Source organism: Myotis myotis, unplaced genomic scaffold (genome assembly GCF_014108235.1).
Source record: "Myotis myotis isolate mMyoMyo1 unplaced genomic scaffold, mMyoMyo1.p scaffold_m19_p_17, whole genome shotgun sequence".
Classification (NCBI taxonomy): domain Eukaryota; kingdom Metazoa; phylum Chordata; class Mammalia; order Chiroptera; family Vespertilionidae; genus Myotis; species Myotis myotis.
In genome coordinates, this window is record NW_023416321.1 from 39,269,753 (window position 1) to 39,293,617 (window position 23,865).

At 43.2% G+C, this 23,865-nt stretch overlaps 2 protein-coding genes and 1 pseudogene across 2 annotated transcripts; 2 read left to right on the forward strand and 1 right to left on the reverse strand.

Moving 5' to 3' along the window:
* Window positions 1-7,394: 7,394 nt before the first annotated feature.
* On the forward strand, window positions 7,395-8,354 carry LOC118672338 (olfactory receptor 3A1). Its single transcript, XM_036341965.1, has one exon. It carries the CDS (start codon window positions 7,407-7,409, stop codon window positions 8,352-8,354), a length of 948 nt encoding a protein of 315 aa, XP_036197858.1. The 5' UTR covers window positions 7,395-7,406.
* Window positions 8,355-15,745: 7,391 nt separating this feature from the next.
* Window positions 15,746-16,703, forward strand: LOC118671542 (olfactory receptor 3A2-like). The gene is given in 2 exon segments (XM_036339823.1): window positions 15,746-15,972; window positions 15,974-16,703. Coding segments are annotated over 2 exon segments (945 nt in total). The 5' UTR covers window positions 15,746-15,757.
* Window positions 16,704-22,637: 5,934 nt separating this feature from the next.
* Window positions 22,638-23,642, reverse strand: LOC118671543 (annotated as a pseudogene).
* Between the last annotated feature and the right edge of the window lie 223 nt (window positions 23,643-23,865).

Here is a 23,865-nt window from a genome sequence, read left to right on the forward strand (position 1 = left end):
TTTAGAAAAATGTTTCTGAATGATGAAGAGCCTTAACATTCACACATTACATCCCTAAGCCAACTCTGGAGGCTCAACTCCCAATACGACCACCAAGTCTATAATTCTTTGCAGTGAGACTAAATAGCAGACACAATGGGAGAGCAAGGGAGTGACACTGGAGGTAGCAGGTGCCTGTGGATCTCAGTGCTACAGGCTGAGCTATTGGAGTGGAGCTGAGGCTGCTATTACTGAGGGTTGAATGCTTCGGGCTCAATCCTAGAGCAGTCTGTGGTATATTTGAAACAGCATTTATCACAACTAACAGGAGCTAAAAGTATATTATTTGGGGAAGAGGGATTGATTGGAAGAAGGTGGGGGAGTAAGTCACATCACATAATTGTTGAGATTATGTACCTTGGAATCAATAGACAAATACAAGTTTGCATCCCAATTCCTCAAAGTTTTAACTCTGTGGCCTTAGGCAAATTACTGAATCACTCTGAACCTCAATGTATTTATCTGTAAAATGGAAATAATAAAGGGGTCTACTTCAGGGAACTGTTTAAAGGGTTGATTGGGATTCAGTGCATATAAAGCTCATGGTATGATGTAACATACATGGCAAGCACAGGATAAATGTTACCAATTGTTATGTTAGTAACAACATTTGTGGTCTCCTACTAGGAACTTTGTGTATTACTTCATTTAATCCTCCCAGCAACCTGAAGAGGGGATAGTACTCTCATTCCAAAGGCAAGAATACTGGGGTCCAAAGAGGTTCGGTAGCTGCTAGTAACAGGAGAGCAGGTCTATTCTTCTACAAAGTCCAGAAGAGGGTAGGCTCTCACATGGACGATGGGAGTAATTCACTGAGGAGGACATGAGAGTCCAAGGGCTGCACTACACAACCTCTCCAAATTCCTGTCTTTCCTCCTCTCTCCCACTAGGCTGTCATCTTCTAAGGTCCTGGCCCAGAAGCTACTGGTAGGGTGCATCTTCCCAGGGGCCCCCGGGCCCTCCCAGCACAGCACTGCTCCCGCCACCTCCCAGAATCATTATGGGACTCCCACCGCACGGTCTCTGTGGCCTCACTAACAAGACCCCTGGCAAGAATTACATTATTCCTGAGAATTCATTAAGAATTTGACATTTGAAAAGGTTTCTCCAGTTTCTGCCTCCTTTCTTGGGTTTCTCCCTCATCTCCAGCTTCAGAAGTCAGCTTGTCTCTGCCCACAGGTCCTATTTGGACTACACATCTGAGAGAGCCAAGTTCCCTGGGTGACAAACAACTCCCCTATGTCCTAGGCGTTAAGTGGAGTTATTACAGTAACTGCCCAAATTATCCCTGAAGATTAATATGGAAAGGGGGGTAGGAATGTTTGGAGAATTTTTAAATCACCACAGAGTCATGAGGCCCCACTGCTTGGCCGCTATAGTATTAATTAGGGCTTGTATTATCTCCTGTCCTTAGCTCTCCCCCTATTCTCCTCCCCCATCTTGGGCTAATTTTGAGGTCCCACGAGGATAACCCTAGGGTGGAGAAGTCCATGTCAGAGATGATCTCAGCCTCTTTATCTCATTTCCATATATCTAACCCCTTATCTGCCTCCTGAGTAGCTGACGGAGCTTGGGCAGGTTGTTGCCCCTTTTACATCCCTTTCCATAAAGCCTCGCTGGCCTCCGCACCAACACAAGGTGAGTTCTTCCGTGGCCCTCCCCCTGCTACCATGTAACAGGGAAGGGACTTTAGTTGTTATTGAGTAGTAAAACCTCCTGGGTTTATAGATGCAGCAACCAAGGTCTCACAAGCAAAAACCAGAGGCTTGCTCAGGATGACATATCAGGTGAGTGGAAGAACTGGGACTATGGCCCAGAGATTGGAGTTCCTCCTTCAGGCATCTTTATCAGTTCCCTCTCTTTTAGATGAAAGCTTGTTGTTTTTATTTATTCTGTGAGGTGAAACTCAGTGTTTGACTTCCATGCTCAGAACCCAGTCCTTACTAGGCAGCCTGACCAGTTCCCTAAGACCAACTCCTGTAGGCCACAAGGATGCCCTCTTCGTCAGAATATATTAATTTATCTATGAACGGAACATAGCTAAAATGAATTTGTGCATATAGTTCTCAAAGTTGAATCAGTCTTGAATCTTATCCTAAAATGGACTGTAGGAAGTACACTGAATCACTAACTGATTGGGCCAGCAGGTGAAGTGGCGAGTACCATGTAGAAGACAAAGTACAGCTGGAATGCTGAAGATGTAAATATCACTTTAAGATGGGCACAGATCAGGGAGGTATTTCTGGAGGAAGGAGCATTTGAGTTTTAAAAACTTTGACCATGTGATGTTGGAACAAGGAAATTCTATATAGAGGAAACAACGTGAGTAAAGATGGGGGTATAGGAAGTCACCAAGTTTGCAATCTGAAGACATGGGTTAAGACAAAAAGGGAAATTAAGGGGCAGCTTCTGACTGTGACGGTGACCTACCCAAGGCACTCATCTGGACTTCAGCTACTGCAGACTGGAATCTAAAAGGGCACAGCTACACTGACAGTGGGACTGGGTCTTTGAGTCATAAGAAATAGATTTCGAGAGAATTGCAGGAGAAGGACATGGCCTTATGATCCTTGAGATACCTTGGTTTTCTTAGAGCAGCGGTATGTGTAAAGGTTAAGGGCAGGCTCTGGAGTCAGACGACATGGGTTAAAATCCTGCCTCTGCCACTTGCTTTATTGGACTTATGTGACTTAAACAGGGATTAAAAATGGTATGCATCTAATAGGAATGGAATAAATGAGTTCATACATGCAAGGCACTTAGACCTGTTCAGGGTGCCTAGTCCAGAGTCAGTGTCTTGGTAACTGTTAGCTATGATTATTATCAGGGAATGCTCCCAGGAAAGTCTGTCAGTATTAAAGATATTGGGGCAGCCTGTGCAGTGGAAATCACAGGGGAAGTGGTTTCTGGTTTCTCTTTTGTTCAGTTAGTTTATTGTGATGTGGCACTTAATAGGCATGTCTTGATCATGCACAGGAGGTGGTATTTTATAAAATATTATTAGAATAAATGATATTCATTGTAGACACATCAGAAAGTGGAGAAGATTAGAAGGAAGATAATAAAAATCACCTGTATTATTACTCAAATCACGGATACATTTTGGTCTTTCCTTCAAGCCTTGTTTCTCTGTGAGTGAGAGTGTGAGTATTGAGTGTTTTTGTGTTAATATTAAAATGATATTATGTTGTATGGTTTTGCAGTATTAGGGTGCTTAATATTTTTCTGCTGCAGGGAAGTTTATATACTATGTGATATTCTACTCATTAAAGTTTAAACAAAATTTATTTCTACAGTTTTATGAGCCTAGAGATTGCTACTAGAGTAATTATTTTTTGATATTTTTTCTGTTTAATTTGCATTTTAAGACTATTTAAAATATATTTTAATTTACATTGTCCTATAATTGTGCCTATTTTACTTAAATTTTTTATTTAAGTAATATAGAGTTATAGGGAGTATGGTCTTAAAATTTATTTTTTCTTGTGTATCTCTGGCTGTAATATTTTCTATTTGTAATTGTTTGCATTTACCCTTTTTTTTCTTGCTTATACTTACTTGCCCAGATATCAGCTTATTGGCTTATTTAAATGGATTTACTTTTCTTTTGTTTTTCTAACATATTGTTTACTCATTCATTCTATCACTCTGTCTCCCACTTACTCAATCTTCTTCCCAAGAGAAGACCAGTACTTCCAGTGTCTCAAGTATTCTTCTGAATATATATTTACAAATAAAAATTCATATTATATTTTATTATATCATACTATACTATACTATATCAGTGTGCATGTGTGTGTTCTTTTCCTCCTTTTCAATGAAAACCAAAGCATACAGTTTTCAGTCTACAAGTTATATTTTACATTTAATAATATGGCTTTGATATCTTTCACATTAGCACAGACAGAGCTGTTTTCTATAGCTGCATAGTATTCCTTTGTAAGGATATACCATTATGAATTTAGCAGTCCTCTGTTAAAGAACAGTTAGGTTATTTCAGTGATTTGCTGCCGGGAGCCGGTCCATCCTTGCTGTTTCAAAGGACCTGGCATATATGGCATACTGTTCTTAATATGTTTGCTCACCTTGGCACTATGTGTTTTAACCAAGGTCTCCTCTCTGAGAAAGGTTGTTTCCCCAGGTAGGGATTTTCCCCTGAAGTTAGGGAGGGAATAAAACCCCTCAACTAAGTGCCAGGCGGGTAATTAATCACTTTAACTACGAACAATCATGCTTAAGCTACATAATCTTTACTCCCTGGAATGGAGATAAGAAACGCCCTAACCTTTGTTAATAGAGATTGATAGGATTGAATCAACTGGTATAAATACAGATGTAACAAGACAGCAACACACAGAACTTAGAACACAGAACTTAGAACACAGAACTTAGATTGAGAGAACATGGCAAAAGATCCTGGACTGAACCTGACTACAGAAATTGGCAAGAGAACCTGACTAGAACCTGGTGACTGAACCTGGCTGGAGAACCTGGACAGAACCTGGCTGGAGAACCTAGCGAGGGAATATGGCTACAGAACCTGGCTGGAGAACCTGGAGAACCTAGCAAGAGAACATGGACACAGAACCTGGCTGGAGATCCTAAGCAGAACCTCTCTGGAGATCCAGACCAGAACTTGGCTGGAGATCCTGGCTGGAGATCCTGGATGGGCTGCTGATCAGCTGAATGCTGTCTCCGTGTCGTTCCTTCTTCGCCGACTCCGTCCTCACCTTTGGGAACCCCTGGACCCGCTGGGGTTGGACCCTGGCAATTTGCTATTACAAACAGTGCTGCAACAAACAGCCTCATGCATATGTCACTTTTTAAATGTGCCCATATATCTGTTAGATACATTCTCAGAAGTGGAATTTCTGGGTGAAAGGACAAACACACTAGTAATTTTGAAAAATATTGCCAAATTTCCCTTAAAAAAAGATTTTTATTCACTTCAGAGAGGAAGGGAGATGGAGAGAGAGATAGACACATCGACGATGCAAGGGAATCATTGTCTGGCCGCTTCCTGTATGTCCCACTTTGGGGATCTAGCCAGCAACCCAGGCATGTGCCCTGATGGGGAATCGAACGCTGACCTCCTGAGTCATAGGTTGATGCTCAATCTCTGAGCCACACCAGCTGGGCCCCCTTTTTCCTTTTCAATTCTATCTGATAACTACCATGCAAATTCCCCTTGTGGCCAATCCTAACCTGGAAGCATACAGAGAATGGGATTTGGGAAATGTAATCCAGCTTAGCTCAATTGCTGGAATTTTGAAATTTTTATAGATTAGTCAATTTTGGTTATTTTTCAGTTTTTTTCTATTTTTTGAGTCATCCTTACACTATTAAAATTCCACATTTCCCCCAACAATTTTAATTTTGTATTTAAATATTTGATCCACTTAGAATTTTATTTTTGCAAAATATATGAGGTATGTATACAACTTACGTTTTTCCAGGATAGCTATGTTATTGCTTCTATTCATAGAATTTATTGCATAATACATTTTCCCGTTCATTTAAGATGCCACTTACATCATGGATTAAATTCCTACATTACCTTAGGTCTATTCCTGGACTTGTCATTTTTTTTTTTAGAGCTTATAAAATGTTATTTTATTTTAACTTTTTTTCTCAGCTTTTTTGAAATGTAACTGACAATAAAATTGTAATATGTTTGAAGTGAACATACATGATGATTACATTTGAAAGGATCCCTGCAATTGAATTAGCACATCCATCACCTCGTATAGTTACTTTTTTTTGGTGAGAACACTGAAGTTCTCTTAGCAAATTTCAATGATGCAATGCAATATTATTAACCATATTATTAACCATAGTCACCATCATATACATTAGATCCTTAAACTTCATTCTTCTTTTAACTAAAAGTTTGCACCCTTTTACCAACCTCTCCCATTTCTTATAGTTTTTCTAATTTCTTGATATGATTATTTAAGCAATGTTCTTTCTTTTTGTTTTTTTTATATATTTATTTAAGGTTATAAATTTTCTTCTGAACATTGATTTAGTGATAACCCTTTATCCTGGTGTGTGTTGATTTCACTATCTCCCCTTTTCCTCCCACAAATATTATTTATTGTTAGTTTTGTTTCCCTCTTTGGTCCACCTGTTTCTTAAATTTTTTAAAAATATTAGGATTTATTTGTAAAACTCATTTTTCTTCAAATTGGATTGTGATTAAATATTATTGTTTGAATTATTTATGCTTTAAGAATTTGCAAAATTTCTGGTTTATATATGCTCTTTGGGGAGGGTGAATGTTTTATGGGCACTTAGTGAGTATAAGAGAAAAAAAGAAAAAGGTGAGCATATCAGTTTAACCTCTTGAATAATTAATTGATGTCTTTTATAGCCTTACTTTTCTGTCAAATTAACTCTATTATAAAAGTCACTAAAATTCACTAGTTATTATTCTATTTCTTCTTGAAATCCTGCACTTTTGGCTGTATATATATCAATACCAGATATTGGGAGCATTCATTTGCATAACTATTATGTCTTCTGGCACATAATAGGGGTGAGTTACTTTAGCATTTCCCTGTCTGTAATCAATGTAGATAGGTAACAGACATGGGACCTATCTGTTTTCTTTATCTCTCACCCCAGGTTTATGTTTTGTCTTCAGCCTGCAAATACAGCTTGACTGTGAGATTTGTCATTTAGCTCTCCCTTGCTTCTTGAATCCAACTCAGGATCACAGAGGTAATGATGCCATACTATGCACCCTACTCCCATTATTGCAAAGAAGGGCTTTTGGTTTTATTCCCTAGTGAGTGCCCTTTTTCTATGGAGAATTGTACTTGTCTAGATTTTACTGTGGTCATGGATTTTTCTCTTTCTTCCACTTTCCTATTTAACCTCCACTATTCTTGAAGTCCTCTGATCTAGTTTGTGCATTAAGAGTTTTGGATATTTACTAGTTTCATTGAAGATAGAATCTAATTTGTATTCTTGTTTTGTCTGTATTGAGAAGAGATTTCAGAAGAGAAAATTCCAGATTTACTCTGCTATGTTTAAATCAAATACACGTTCTACTTATTTATTTTTCCCAAGGGTCTTGCCCTTCATAATCTCTACTAATAGATTCTTTCAGCTAATACAAGGAGAGAAGTCCAGAATGATGATGTCACCTGTCCATGTACCTCAGAATGAAGAAAGCTATTGAGGTGAATGTTGAGAGAGTTAATAGTTGTGGTGTGTCCTTGGGAATAAGAAAGTCATTCCTTGGAGAGGCGGGACTAAATAGAGGGCTCAACACATAGAAAGGAGTCTCTTTTCTTCTTTTTGAATAAATATATCGAGAAGAATGATTCTTTATCTCCTTGGATGTTTCCTTGCAGGAACTAATGCAGCCAAAATCTGGGGCCAATGGAACAACTATTACTGAGTTCCTTCTATTGGGCTTGGTGGAGACACCAGAGCTGTGGCCTCTTATCTTTGTGTTCTTCCTGTTTGCCTACCTGGTCACAGTTGGGGGCAACCTCAGCATCCTGGCTGCCATCTTGGTGGAGCCCAAACTCCACACCCCCATGTACTTCTTCCTGGGGAACCTATCCTTGCTAGACATTGGGTGCATCACTGTCACTGTTCCCTCAACGTTGGGTCGCCTCTTGTCCCACAAGCGTGAAGTTCCCTATGGAGCCTGCCTCACACAGCTTTTCTTCTTCCATCAGTTGGCTGGTGTGGACTGCTTCCTGTTGACAGCCATGGCCTATGACCGGTTCCTGGCCATCTGCCGGCCCCTCACCTACAGCACCCGCATGAGCCAGATGGTCCAGAAGATCCTGGTGGCTGTGTCCTGGGCTTGTGCCTTCACCAATGCACTGACCCACACTGTGGCCATATCCACACTCAACTTCTGTGGTCCCAATGAGGTCAATCACTTCTACTGTGACCTGCCACAGCTCTTCCCACTCTCTTGCTCCAGCACCCAACTCAATGAGCTGCTGCTCTTTGCTGCTGGTGTCATAATGGCAGGTATACCCTTGGCTCTTATTGTCACGTCCTATGTCCACATAGCAGCTGCAATCCTACGAATCCGCTCAGTGGAGGGCAGGAAGAAAGCCTTCTTCACATGTAGCTCCCATCTCACTGTGGTTGCCATATTCTATGGTTCTGGTGTCTTTAATTACATGCGACTAGGCTCAACCAAGCTTTCAGATAAAGATAAAGCTGTTGGAATTTTTAACACTGTCATCAACCCCATGCTGAACCCAGTCATTTACAGCCTCCGGAACCCCGATGTGCAGGGTGCCCTCTGGCGGGTGATCACAGGGAAGCGGGCACTGACATGATAAGGTCTCCAGTGTCACTACTTTCTATTCTCTTTTTGGACTAAAGGAGAAATCCTCTGAGGGCCAGTAACTAGGACAAACGATTCAGAACTGCTTCTATCTCTCTGAGCATAAGGATTTTTTTCTTTTTTGGTAGGGGTAATAGTTATTGCTTCCCAAAGAACCCCTGCCCAGTTATAGGCAATGGATATGCAAACTAATGTGTCAGTTCCCTCAACGAATTACAACTCCAGTCACTGTGTGCTCCCTTTTCTGGGTAGAAGTGAAACCTTGGAAGCCCTGAATGCCTACAGGTTCAAGTCCCAGAGGAAATGACTCTGGTTATGGTTATAGCCTGGGTTTCCCAAATATTCCTGCAAATTCTCCCACCAGAGGGTCATCTGATTCCCTGGAGTTCAGGTATAGTTGGTCTGGTAATAAAACACATGGCTAGAGATCAGGATTATTTTACTTATCTCATCAGGCTTCTACAAGTCTAAAAATGAAGCTCATGTCTTTCTATCACACAAAGATGCCCTGGAATATAGAGGGGACAAATGGGAGCAGAATGGTCATGTGTTCTCTAGTAACTCTGGAGAACATGATTCCTGTGTGTAAATTTTAAAAAAATCCTCATCCTAGGATATGTTTAATGATTTTAGAGAGAGGGAAATAGAGAGAGGAATATTGATGTGAGAGAGAAACATTGATCGTTTGCCTCCCACAGATGCCCCCACTGGGGATCAAAGTCGCAGCCTAGATATGTTCCCCTATTGGGAATTGAACACACAATCCTGAAGAATGTCAGAAGACACATTCTTCTTCTGTGTCCTCAGAGGTAGGCCCACTGACCTCAGTCCAACTGCAGACCTTGAAGTGACCCCATAATCCAGCTCTTACCCTTTGAAGCATAGGCTAGGAACACTTTTGCCCACACAGGGACTTGGAGGAAGACATGGTCCCACAGGTAGTTCTGCCAAACTTGGTCTGACTGTGGTTCTTGCAGAAGCCCTATAACCAATATTGAATTTCAAAGAGACATCTCAGCAGTTTATTGGGACCAGCTCCAGGCATCCCTGCCAGAATGTTAAATCCTGAATCCTGAAAAGTGCCCCCATGTCAATGAACTGTTCCTATTCAGCCTTACATTCTACCTACTCCTTCATTCCTCATGATCCATTCCCATGTTGCTCCTGTATAAACTGTAGGAACTTCCAGTTTATGCCATGATATAGTAGCCAGTGTATTAGTTTCTTATTACTCCTTTACCAAATTACCATAAAGTTGGTGACTTAATCCAATAGGAATTTATTCACTTATGGTCTGGAGGCCAATCCAAAATGAGACCTACAGGGCCAACTTCAAGGTGTCAGCAGGGAAAGTTCTTCCTGGAGGCTCCAGGGGAGAATCCATCCTTTGTCTTGTGGCCACATCACTCCAATCTCTGTTTCCATCATCATATTGCATTTTTCTCTTCTGTAATAAAATATCTCTCTACTTCTCTCTTATGAGGACTCTTGCAATTACTTTTAGGGCTCTCTTGGATAATCTAGGATAAGCTCCCCAGCTGAAGACTCCTAACAATCTACAAAGTCTTTTTACCATATAAAAAGATGATTTCAGGAATTTGGGCCTATATATATATATATATATATATATATATATATATATATATATATATATATATATATATATATATATATATATATATATCTGGGGGCCATTATTCAGCATGCCACAGCCAGGCATGGGAATTCTTTTCAATGAGAAAATTATTTCCTCTTGGATTATAGGTGGGATTTCCCCCTCAGAATATGGTTAGAACTAACCCTATTTTTTCTGGAGGCACTGTGGAGAAATGGAAGAAGTTCTTGAGGAGGACAAATATCACCTCCTTTGCATGGTCTTCAGGCAAAAGGAGGTTAACTTCCTCTAGCAAGGGAGCAGAGATATTTTTACTAGTCAAGTTAAGAAGCATTGGGGGGTTCCAAATTCTCATGCTCAACTTCTCAAACATCTCCATTCAGGACCCAGGTTGCACTCTTTCCCTATCAGGGCTCTGGACTTAGCATAGGAGATGCAACTAAGCTACACATTCATCATCCCTTATAGCTCTACCACACTTACATTTAGGTCCAAGTTTGGATTTTCTGCACTGTCTGCCTTGTGGCTGCTGAAGATTAATGTCTCATTAAGTGTTGCTATGGAAGTATTCTGGCTTTTACAACATACCTCGAATTGTTGGCTGGCTGACCTGGGCCCACCATTCTGTTTCGTGAAGACTTCCAAGAAAGTTAACAAAGACCACCCTTTATTCTTAAAACTCCCCTATTCTTATAATTACCATGCTTCTCATAATATTAGTGTGCTAGTACTGATACACAACCCAGTGTTTCACCTTCCACACGCACCTCATCCCAACCTATCATATGCGAGTAATTATGCTAGGGGTTATCACCAGCCCCACTTACCCCAAGCAGTCATGAATGGTCCAATTCCAGAATTTCAGCTGGAGAATGTGCTTCCTAGGGCTATCCTATGGCCAACTGTCAGACTTGGGCTCCCACCAAAGCAAAGCCCAAGACAAGATGCATGTGCAATTTAAACGGGAAGTCATCTCAGAAGCAAGAGCAAGTTTATTTATCTGGCGGTGGTCCCAGGGAGCAAGACTGAGGCGATGAAGAGAGTGAGACACAGAAGGAAGAACTGTGCCTGACTGAGGGTCATTTCCAAGGTCCCTGCTGTGGACAGCAGAGTCTGGATTGTGCGAGAGCATATAGAATGCCTCTCGGAATTGTCTGGTGAAGAGGCAGTGGGGTGTTTATCCACTGGTTCTTGTCTCCTACTTTCAAGTTGTCCTTTAGTCTCTGAGCTCCACATGTGCTCAGGTCTAGTGAGCTTCTCCTAACCGCCTCCCCTCCCCCCACCCTCACCCTCACCCCTGCCCTCTATTGTTCAGGGCGTTAGAAGATTCCAAGGAAGTGGTTACAGTCTGTCAGCTCACAGTGAGCAGAAACCTGCAGGGAACTCTCCAACCAGCCAGGACTGAAATCAGAAGAAGGGCCAAGCAAGACATGAGTCAGAACATCAGCTCTGAATGCTCTAATCCAGTGGTTCTCAACCTTCCTAATGCCGCGACCCTTTAATACAGTTCCTCATGCTGTGGTGACCCCCAATTTCATTGTTACAAATTGAACATAATGAAAGCATAGTGATTAATCACAAAAACAATATGTAATTATATATGTGTTTTCCGATGGTCTTAGGCAACCCGTGTGAAAGGGTCGTTCGACCCCCAAAGGGGTCGCAACCCACAGGTTGAGAACCGCTGCTCTAATCTACTTCATAGAATTGTTGTGAGGACAGATAGGGACTCCAGGCTTGTAAGATTCTGACTACATCCCCGTGTCTGTAACAAGCACTCATAAATGCTGTCAATTGGTATGTTCATGTACTGTTGATCCTCTACTAGCAGCTTAATGAGTCTTAGTTCATTAATAATCTTCACTAATAACCTGTGATAGAAGATATGCTCATTTCACAGATGAGGAGACTGAGTCCCAGAAGGGTGCAACAGCTTGCACACAGTCAAACAACTAGTAACCAGAGGAGCAGGTCTGTCTACAGTGCTTTTCTTCCTGCGCCAGGCTTCTCTGCTGGGAGAAGAGAGAGCACTCTCTCTTGGGGGATGGGGAGTTGGGTGAGTAGTTACTGGTGGGTATAGGGGTGGGGGGAACACATCTCTCCACCTCACACATCTTCTGTTTGTTAATCTATGACCTTCACCAGGGCTTTCCATTTTCAGGGGCCTGGCCGAGATCATCATATTGGTAGGCAGCCTCCCTGGGGTCCTTCTAGTAGGTATAGCTCTTTACCATCAGTTCCAGAACCATTACAGGCGCCCCAAGGCACAGTCCCAGTAGCCCCCACTAACAAGGCCCCGAGGGGGAAAGGACCACACTCCTGAAAACCCATTAGAAAAGTGGGTTTGGAGAAAGCTTCTCCCTCTTGCCTCTCTTCTGGGGCCTCCTCCTCAACCCAGGGCTGATGCAAGTCTCGGAATGAGCTTGTTTCTGTTCAAAGGCCCTGCTTGGGGCTGGCCTCTGGGAAAGAAAGCCCATCCCTAGGAAACCTGTATCTAGTCTTAATTACACCTCTAGTTTGCTGTGTGACTTTAAGGATATGGACAAGTCCTGCAGGCCTCAGCAACCCACCATTAAGTGGAATTTATATCACCTGCCCCAACTCCCTGCCATAGGCCAGGGCAGAGATAAGGCCTTTTGAAAGCAAATCTAACTACCAGAAGGAGTAAGACTTGTTGCTATAGTTATGAAGGGCTTGAGTTGTTTACAAAACAACTTGTATCTCTCCCCAGCTGTCCCCTCTTTCCTGGGAGGGCTCATTTCTGAGGTCTCCCCAGAGGATAACACCCAGTGAAAATAGACCTTGGATAGAGAAGCTGTCAGCTTGCTTTTCCTCATTTTCTTTTATATACTGGTAGCTCCTCATTTTCTGAGTAGACAACTGAGTCTGCACAGCTCATAGCTTCTTCCCTGAAGGAAACCCACTGGCTTCTATGCTCATGTCAGGGTGAGTGTTCTCAGGGATCCTTCCTTTGCTCCTCTGTTGCCATCAGCTCAAACCCAACTCTACATAGTGCAACTGATGGGAAGCCTTTTCAGGGAAAGATCTGGGAAGATAGCACGGAGGTCCTGGTTCCTCTCTGGCCCCTTTGCCCATGCCCCCCTTTCCTGGATGAAGCCACCTGCTCCCTGTTACTCTTAGGGGACAGTGTGAAGGGACTCCCTGAGTCTAGTTCACTGCCCAGGACGACTTCATCAGGCAGCCTGGAGCCTTCACTCCAGTCGCAGGCGTTGTTGAGCCTTCTCATCACTGGGAGGAACTGGTGAAGTTCCAGAGTAGAGAGCTGTCTTAGCTCAGTGAGGAGAACCTGGGGCTCATTACAAGGCTGCAAGAGTGGTCATACAGGAGGGCTCCTCATGTTGGGCATCATGGTGACCCTGTCAGATCCTCTAGATATGACTGCATGATTGCAGGTCATCTCAGAATCCCACTGATTTCAGGTAAATTGTACCTCTGGCCACCTGAGAGTTGGCAGCAGCTGTTCTGTTGTTCTTCTATTCCTGACTATAACTTACTTATCTGGAAGGTTTCACCCACCTAAGGGGCCTTATTCTTTTCAGTGATTTACATGAAAAGAAACTTATCAGTGTGTGGATTGCTACATTTGCTGCCTGTTCCATCAAAACCAAGGAAAGCAGTAGTCCCTGCAGCAACCTCGTACCCTGCACTGGGCCCTTCCCCTCCTCTACATCAGACTAATGCATTAAAATGTCTAGTGCAAATTCAATATTTCCACAATGTCTTCCATAACAATTCCAGCTCATTCTAGAGCCTCTTTCTCTGAAGTCCTATAAACACTGGAACCATCATTTATTTATCTAAGAAATATTGAGTACCTACTATGTGTGAAATATTGTGGTAAGTACTGCTATTGGAAAACTGAATCAGTCTACAGAGAAGTAGGGGAGATATGCTTTTTAGAGAAGTGACTTAGCTAGAAGGCAAACAGTAATAATGTATAGTGGTAGTATCGATCTATCTATCTATCTATCTATCTATCTATCTATCTATCTATCTATCATCTATATATCTCTATATCTATCTATCTATCCAGAGAGATAGATAGAGAAAGAGAGAGGGGGGGAGACAAAGGAGAGAGTGAGATAGGGAGAGAGAGACCCTTTTGAGATGACTTTTTTTTTTTTTTTTTTTTTTTTTTTTACAAAGAATTCATTCATAGCCAGTATTTGAGTCAAGTCTTCATAAACTTGGCCATGTAGAGTTGGAGGGAAGCCATTGCAGGTAGAGAAAAGAGCATGAGTAAAAAAAAAATCAGAGGGTCGTAATCGAATGCGTATGGTGAAATGGACACAAAAGGGAAAGTGAAAAGTAGTTAATTACTCTTTAATATATGGAAAGAGCTGTTATTCATCTATTGACTTGTCAACTTGCAAAGCATTTATCAATTATCAGTTTTATAAAGGATGATTACCCCTGAGAATGACCCCCGTCCCCATCTCACCAAGTATGTGCGCTTAGAATTTTAAGACTATGTTAGAGTTCCCCGCATCCAACTTTTTATCCATGTGAGCTCAGGCCCTCATCACCCTTTCCCTTTTGTTAGAGTCACCAGACTCCATCCTCTGATGCCAGTGTGTTCTCTGCAAGGGAATAACATCATTCTCTGTGAAGCTCTAGCTCTGCTTATGCCATGGGCAGTAAAGGCACATAAATATATATTTGACCAGGAGTTTATTATAAGAGCTGAAGAACTTAGCTCCATCTGGCTCGACGTCTGTGCTTGCTGCTTGCTTCATGTGGGGACCTCTCCTTAGAGCTATAGGTCAATGGACCATGCCCGAGGGAAGGACAAGTGGAGGCTGGTGGCCTCCACTAGCAGCAACCACCAGGTAGGTCATGTTGCAATTTTTATTTCAGAGGCAGGTGGCAGATACCATAAAGAGAACAAATCATAAATTAAGCTGTTATTCAAAGTCTAGAGTATGGTCTTAATTAACAACAAAAATACCGGCAATTTATTGACTGAGGGATTTTGAATTTATATTTCAGAGTATGTCCCTCACCTTGGGGAAATGTACTTGGCTACAGTGTCTGATGTCCACAATCATGTGGTTCATCTCCTTGATTCTTGCCATATCTTTGCTTCATCTTCACTATTTATAAAAGCCTTGAGATTAGGCTATGCTTTAAAAGTCCATCTAGTTTTACTGGAAATATCATTAAGTTTTTATTTTGAAATATGCTTATTGGTTTGGGCTAATCCCCCAGAGTAAAATGGGGAAATTCCATCTTAATCTTAGTACATTCGAGAGATAGCCTGCTTTTTTCTTAATGTATTTTTCCAAGTATTCTGGCCCTTTCAATAGAGTATGGGAGGGACAGGTGATGGGGGTTCAGGGCATCTCATCTGAGAGCAGGATAGAGGCTTTGAGCTGGTGGTAGGTCCGTGAGTGAGGTAGTAGGGGGTGGGAAACCATCAGCTGGAGCACTGGGAACTTGTCAGGGAGTTGTGAACATAGGTGGTTTAAACACCTATTTATCTATATATTTAAAAGACTAATTTGCAAAGTGTCCCCTCGGGAGCTCGACCGGGAGACTGGGAGTTTGACTGCTCAATATGACATATGCTGACTACCAGGGGATGGCACAGAATGAAGGAAGGCCTGGCCAGCAGCCGGAAGGCCCCATTCGGCCCTGATCGCCAGCCAGGCCTAGGGACTCTACCTGTGCATGAATGTCATGAAACGGTCTCTAGTGTTGAATAAATACATTAGGTAGACTGATGCTTCCACACCTGGGACATTCCCTTACAGGGACTCATGGATCCAGAAGCTGCCACCAATGGGACTGCTGTTACTGAGTTCATTCTGCTGGGCCTAGTTGAAACAGAGAAGCTGCAGTCTCTGGTCTTTGTACTTTTCCTCTTTGCTTACCTGCTCACAGTTGGGGGCAACCTCAGCATCCTGGCTGCCATCTTGGTGGAGCCCAAACTCCACACCCCCATGTACTTCTTCCTGGGGAACCTATCAGTGCTACATTGGGTGCATCACCGTCACTGTTCCCTCAATGTTGGGTCGCCTCTTGTCCCACAAGCGTGAAGTTCCCTATGGAGCGTGCCTCACACAGCTTTTCTTCTTCCATCAGTTGGCTGGTGTGGACTGCTTCCTGTTGACAGCCATGGCCTATGACCGATTTCTGGCCATCTGCCGGCCCCTCACCTACAGCACCCGCATGAGCCATTCAGTCCAGTGGATATTGGTGGCTGTGTCCTGGGCCTGTGCCCTCACCAATGCACTGATCCACACTATTGCCCTAACTACACTCAACTTCTGTGGTCCCAATGAGGTCAATCACTTCTACTGTGACCTGCCACAGCTCTTCCAGCTCTCTTGCTCCAGCACCCAACTCAATGAGCTGCTGCTCTTTGCTATGAGTTTCGTAATGGCAGGTGTACCTGTGGTTCTCATCATCACCTCCTACATCCACGTGACAGCTGCAGTGCTACGAATCCGCTCAGTGGAGGGCAGGAAGAAAGCCTTCTTCACATGTGGCTCCCATCTCACTGTGGTTTGCCTCTTCTATGGAACTGGTATCTTCAACTACATGCGTCTGGGTACAGAGGAGGCTTCAGACAAAGATAAAGGGGTTGGGATTTTCAACACAGTTATCAACCCCATGCTGAACCCACTTATCTACAGCCTCAGGAACCCTGATGTTAAGGGTGCCCTGTGGCGGGTCCTTGTCGGTAGGCGGTTACTGAACTGAGGGGTGATGGGGTCTCTTCTTTCCTGCCTTTTTTTGGGTTCAGGAAAATTTCTCATAAAGTCAGTAACTCGAGAAATGATTATGAACCATTCATTTATAGATCCTCATGTTGAAAAAGTTTTTGTGTGGTGTGTTTGTCCTGCAAAGAAATCCTACATAATTTATTCATACAATAATATTTATTGAATTGCTTCTATGATCCAAACACTCTTCTAGGGCACTGGTGAACAAAATAGACAAAGTTTTTACACTCATGCAACTCACATTCTTTTCTTTATTCTGTTTTTTTGTTTGTTTGTTTTAAGTCTTGCAGTTCACATTCTAATGAAGGGAGAAAAAAAGAAATGAAATAAATAGGCATCATATATGATAGATCGCATAGTGATACATACTATAGAGAAAAACAAGTAGATAAGGGGACATGTGGTCAGGATCTGCAAAGCAAGTGTCCCTGGCAAGCTATTCCTTGTATTTAGCTATGCTCACTTTCCGGGGAGAGTTGAAGCCATGGAAACCAGGTAGTTCTGGGCAGCGAGGAAGGATTATTTGCTTAATCACTCCTTAACCACCTATAATATCACTGTGAAGTCTTCTTCTTGTGGGAAATGTGAGATTCCTTCTAGAAAAGAGTGAAGAAAGCTGTTTTAAACCAGTGCTAAGGAAGATTCTATTCTGTTCGCCTTTCCCCTCCAAGAAAATCAGTTCCTTTTTTTAATAACATAAAACCCATACGATATCTAGGGGACAGGTAGAGTCTAGAGAGGGAAATAGCCTATTAAATAAAAGCTACATTAATGCATAAATGACATATCTTCAGGTCAAAAAAAGTATGCTTCATCTCCATCCTCTGCCATATTTTTCTCTCTTACTGAGTCATCTTCCTCACATATATGGCAAAGCCTTTAAAAGAGTAAGCGCTTATGCTCCACCCATATCCCGAGACTTTTCAATGTAGAATGTCCAACATAACCTTCTCCTCCAAAGTCTTACTTTTCTCTCCCAAACCTCCTAGATCAGAAAATATCCATGATGTAGTCCCTGGGCGTGATGCTTCTTTCTGAATTTACTCCAGCCCAGAGAAATTCCACTTCTTGGTGTTCATCCAGCCTCAGCTCATTCATTCCTGATTTGTGTCTCTTCTCCAGCCTCCATCGGAAGGCTACTTACCCTGTCCTGGCAGTTGTGCTGTGATGTCCCTCAGCTGTAACACTCCTAAAACTGCTCCATGGCTACCCCTGGAGCTCATCTGCTCTGTGATCTCTTCTTGGAGCCAAGGAACTGGAAGGATGAGCTGAAATGGGATAGGGAAAAAGATATGAGAGTGGGCAGTGGGACAGGATTGGGCATGAAGATGAGATGTGAGGATAGAAGGAGGGATGGGACAAAAGGACGGTGAGCAAAAGCGATGAACTGTTTCCTGGGGCTGAACCCAGAAAGAAGGATAGAAAGTAGGGAAAGGACATGAGAAAATGGGAGATAAGAAAGGATGAGAGAATTAGGAGCATCAAGCAAGATGACTAAGGAATGTTGAGGTCAAAGATGGATATAGAGAAAAAGCAGAATAAGCAGGGGTTGGAGATAAGGACAAAATTCATACTGTGGAATGACTTCCCTTTAGCTGTGGCCGTGTAATAAACAGCAAATTTGATGTTAATGTTAGCCCCCACCTTTCCCAGCAGAAGGAAAAAAATGTTTAAATTTTGCCAAACGAATAATGATGCAAAGTTGTCTGGGAACTCCTCCGATGCTTCCTCTGGCTGGCTGACAATCTTAGGTCAGAGGGGGGCTGGCAGATGGGGAGAGGGAGGAAAGATGTGTTTGGTGAAGGTTTATCCTCCACAGCCCTCCCCCCCCCCCCCCCGCCCCGGCCATCAAAGTCACCAGCCTCCTGCCTTTGCGGGCAGCGCCTGCCAGTACAGTCTAATGAGCAGAGGTGAAGTGTGTCGCTTTCCTGACACTCTTGGTTCTGCAGACACTGTGGGGTTGGAGAGAATGAGCTTCTCTCACGGGGCAAAATTCTCGCGGAAGAAAACTAGGCATGTGGGCTGTAACCGCTACCCTGTGACCTTAGACTCGCAGGGGTGGGCAAACTTTTTGACTCGAGGGCCACAATGGGTTCTTAAACTGGACCGGAGGGCCGGAACAAAAGCATGGATGTAGTGTTTGTGTGAACTAATATAAATTCAAAGTAAACATCATTACATAAAAGGGTACGGTCTTTTTTTTCAATAGTTTTATTCCTTTCAAACGGGCCGGATCCGGCCCGCGGGCAGTAGTTTGCCCACGGCTGCCTTAGAGACTTCCTTTCTGTGGGCGGGCTTGTTTCTACCTTTTCCATAAGGACCCGGACCGGATCATCTCTCCATGGTTCTTCACATTTTACCTTTGGTTACACTATTCTGGATGAACTGTTTTTAGGGCAGAACCCAGAAAATACTTTGAGGGCATTACAGTACACATTTTCATCACTTCAACTAGACTCTGAGCAATTAGTACTATTCCCCTCCACCCCCACCCCCAACTCGTCTATTACCCCAGAGGGTAATCTCTTAGTCCCAGGCCTTGGCATGCTTCCCCCTGAACATTCATCTCAAACTCTTAAGGGTGCTTTCCTTGGAAATTGTTTCCTATGTTCTACCTCTCCTCCAAGACCAAAAAGGTTAGTTGACAATGGATATCAGCTTTTTGACATGCAACTTGCAAATGGTTTCTCTAGCTTGCCATTTGTCTCAATTTGATGGATGCGTGTTTAGCTAAATAGATGTGTTACATTTTTATGTGGTCAAATCTGTCTTTTCATGGCTTTTTTATTTTATGTCTCATTTTGAGTGGAAAAGATGTTTTCCATCTTATCAGGAAGATAGGCCAGGTTGTACTGTGCTAACAAAACCCTGAATCTCAGTGGTTTGCAGCAGCAAAGGTTAATTTCAAAGTCATGGAACTTCAATGATCTGATGGATCTAAAAGGGGTTCCTATTTTTTTGGATTGTTCATCTTTTTTCTTCTTGTAAGAATGAGAGTAAGGACTTCCAAGCTCTTATATGTCAGAGTGGAAACCAGAAGTCAATATTTTATTTGACAATGGTCTGTGGTGAACATGACTTCTATTTCCCCCTTTCTTACAGCTGCCAGTTTCCACATCCAGGTGGTTCGGGGAGTGTGGTTCAGGGACCCAGAGTGGAGGTATCAGCACATCTCACTGGCCTGGCCACAGTGATGATGGCTGTATGTGGACATGTGACTTGGTTAGTTTAATAAAATTCTTCATATTAGACCAGAAAAAAATTCTGGATGTTCTCAATTAAATTAGAGCAGCTGGAGAGTGAGAGAAAGAGACATAGCAGATAGCCTGTCAATAGCTGGGAGCCAGTGGACTGAAGGGTCTCAAGTTTGATTCCAGTCAAGGACATGTACCTCGACTGCAGGCAGGCTAGATCCCTGGCCCTCATTGGGGCATGTGCGGGAGGCAATCAATTGATGTGTCTCAATGTTTCTCTCTCTTTATCTCTCCCTTTCCCATTCATTCTCTCTAAAAATCAATGGGAAAAATATCCTCCAATGAGGATCAATAACAACAGAAATAGCTGGGAGCCAGCTCACAAAGGGCTGCTCCCATTTCTGAGTGTCGTTTGGAACTTGAATTGACTTCCAGGCAGCTAATTTCCTGATGATCTGAAAGAGAGAAAGAATACCCCTATTTGTAGTAGAATGTTAACTAGCACTATGTTGCTAAAAATGAATAATGTTACTTTTGCTTTTGTCTATTGCACTTAAGAGTTCCTGCAGCTTTCTCTCCTTTCTGAACCTCAACAGGCAAATAAACCCAAACAAAACAAAAACTACAGCTTGTGTCTCTCTCCTGGTGAAAGTGTAAGGCTATATTTGTAGAAGTTGTTTTTGAAAAATGTATCAAAGCTCTGAATAATAAAAACTTTTGGTCCAGCAAGTCCACTTCACCAATTTCGCTGAAGGAAACAATCATGTAAGTGAACAAAACTAAGACATTTTCTACGATGTTGCAAGCAACGGGGAGAAAACTGGGAGCAACTTTATATTGAATACTGAGAAGCACGTATTAAATGAATTCTGATATATTTATTGAACTGCACATTGAACTACTGCCTCGGCATTAAGCTGTAATATAGCCGGATATTTACTAACATAGATATTATTCTGTAAAAAAGCAAGTTTCAAACTAATTTGATTTAGCTAAGATCAAAGTTTAAAATTTAAATACAGCTAATTGTTTTTGGCTTATTTTTACTTGAATATTTCTACAGTAATCCATATTGTTGGTTTAATAAAAACAATAAAAGTTAAAAACAGTAAACATTCAATGGTATCTCCTAGCCTACACAATATATTCCAAGCTCTTCAACAAGGCACTGGTGGCCTGTCCCCCCACGATGTCCTCCTCAGCCACAGGGCTTGCTGTGGCTTGGTCACCAGTTACACTCAGCTGAGACAGTCTTTACTTGCCTTGGGTGTTCCCATCCCCTCTACCTTTTTGTCCAGCTGTTCTGCTAACAACTACACTGACTATGGATCATGCCTTCTGCTCTTGCGTATTATCTCATTTAATCCTCACAGCTGCCCTCCGGGTGACGCAGTGCTGTTGTTCTCAGTTTACAGGGGAGAAGAGGACACTTAGAATGGTGAGATGACTTCCACACACACCCTAGGGATGGGGAGAGCTGTCCAAGGCCGATGGGAATATCCCCTCTACTCCATGCCTCCGCCCCTCTGGGAGGGATCTTAGTTCCCCCTGACCACTTTTCCTGGCTGACTCATCAGCATTCCTTAATCATCGCTCAGCTGTCACCACCTTAGGGAAGCCTTCCCTGAATCCTCCATCACTAACAAGGCAGGCTAGGCTTTCCTACTTTGTGCCCCCAACTCTTTTTTCCCGACCATAACCCTTCAGGCATTGCATTAAAGTTGTCTTCTTCCCTGCCCATCGTGAGCTCCTGATTCATGTTTGGAGCCCAATTTGAGGCATCTTATAGGCATTTGGTCATTAACAATGGAATGAAGTGAAACTTATCAATTCAACTGTCTCCAAGTCGAGGTCCGTGCTGGCTCCCCTGCCTCATCTGTAAAGGATTGTTCTCTCTTCCCAACTGCCACCTTCCAATGACGTATCAGTTACTATCCCTCTTCTAACCATTGCGTTGTACAGGGCAGGTTGAACCTAAGTAGAGATTAGATCTCCCTTTTATCTCCTTCTTGTCTGCTGCTTCTACCACCACTCCTGTTCAGGAATGTGTGTTGATATGCTTGAGAGTTTTGTTTTGAGTGAAGAATGGAGTGCTTGCAAGGGCAGTGGAGTGAGGAGCCACAGCCATAAAGGATATGATGGGCTGCCCAGGGGTAGGGTCTTCCCACAGAGAAAAGGAAAGCAGGAGAAAGGCACAGTCACTATTGGTTAAGGCCCAAGAGACAAAAAAAAACCCCAGAGCAAAGGAGAGAACTTTTCAAGTGTTGCCTGAATTGGAGCGGGTTTTGTCCAGAGACTCTGGGTCAGACGGAAGCAGTGGGAGCTGTGCCCAGCAGAGCATCAGGAGCTGGGCAGCCTCACAGAGAACACTTGCAGGGAGGGTAGTGCAAGGTGTCTCCTCCAAATGGCTTGCATTTAGTGGGCTCCTTAGAGAGGGCCAGCGCTCACCAGCATGAGTGGGTGTGTGCTAGAACGTAAGACCCCTCCCAGATCATAACCGGCTATGTTTTGAAAGGCTGGGTTGGGGGCACTGTGGCCCTATGGTCAGGTAAGGGAAGGATTTGAGCTTACAAATTTCTAGTATTAGTGTTTGCATGACCTTAGTTATTGCCAAGGCAGGTGCGAGTTGGGGATATTGGGTTACCATGTCTTTTCTTCGTCACAGATCTGTGAGCTCCTTCTGAGCAGGAGCTCTGTCCTGTTTACTCCTGTGATCCTCAGCGGGTAATGCTCTTCACATGATGGAGCAAGTTCCCAGTCTCCACTTCAATGCCCCAAATTACCCTCACGTCAGTCTCTGTGAAGGCTTTCCCTAGGAGGCGTCGTCCCAAGGCCCCATGCATGTCCTTGTTCCTCAGATATAGATGAAAGGGTTCTTCACCATGGGGATGGCCACAGCCTACTGCGGCCACCGAGTCCTTCATGGAATAGGTGAGGAGAGGCTACCGATATACCATGTCAAGTGTCGCATAGAAGAGGGAGGTGACATCCAAATGTGGGGCACAGGTGGAGAAGGCTTTATACTTCCCAGTGGCTGAGGGTATTCAGAGGATGGCTTGGACAATCCGGAATAGGGCATGATCATGAGCCCTTACGGGGTGAAGAAAATAAAACAGCCTGTGGCCATCAGCAGCGTGTAATTCATCTGAGTGTTGGAACACGTGAGTCGCAGCAGGACATACAACTCACAGAAGATGTACTAGATCTTTTGGGACCCACAGGCAGTCACCTTGAGCATGAGGAGGGTGTGGATGAGGCCATAGAGGATAGAGAGTGCCTAACAGAAGGTGAGGAGCACCACACAGAGCCCAGGGCTCATGGCCATGGTGTAGTGGAGAGGGCCTCAGATGGCCAAATAGCGGTCATATGCCATTGTGGCCAGGATGAGGTTGGTCAGGGTCACCAAGGAGACCAGGAAGTAGAGCTGTGTCAGACATCCCACGTAGGAAATGGCTTTGTTCAGGGACTGAAGGTTCACCAGGATCTTGGGGACTGTGTTAGTGACAAAGAAGAGGTCAGTGAAGGAGAGATTGGCCAGAAAGAAGTACATGGGAGTGTGCAGGCGGGAGTCAGTGCCTCTGACCAGGATCATGAGCCCATTTCCCACACCGTGACCAGGTTTATGCATAGGAACATGCAACACAGGACCTGCTGGTCTGCAGGACTCTCAGAGTTCCCAGGAGAAGAACATTGGAGACTCTGCTTTGCTGGCCTCCATCCATTTCCCCAACTGTCTGCAACATTGGCACCAACAAATGTTTGTTTCCTAAGTGTCCTCAATTGAACAATGACATTCATAGAAGCAAAGTCAAGTAGAGTCTTAGCATTAATATAACTTACACTAAACTGTATAATATTTTTAGATTAGTAAGAAGATAAAAACAGGCACAGACATATTACTTGGAAAGTCTTTTTGCAACTTAGCCATTCCAACTACTTTTAATC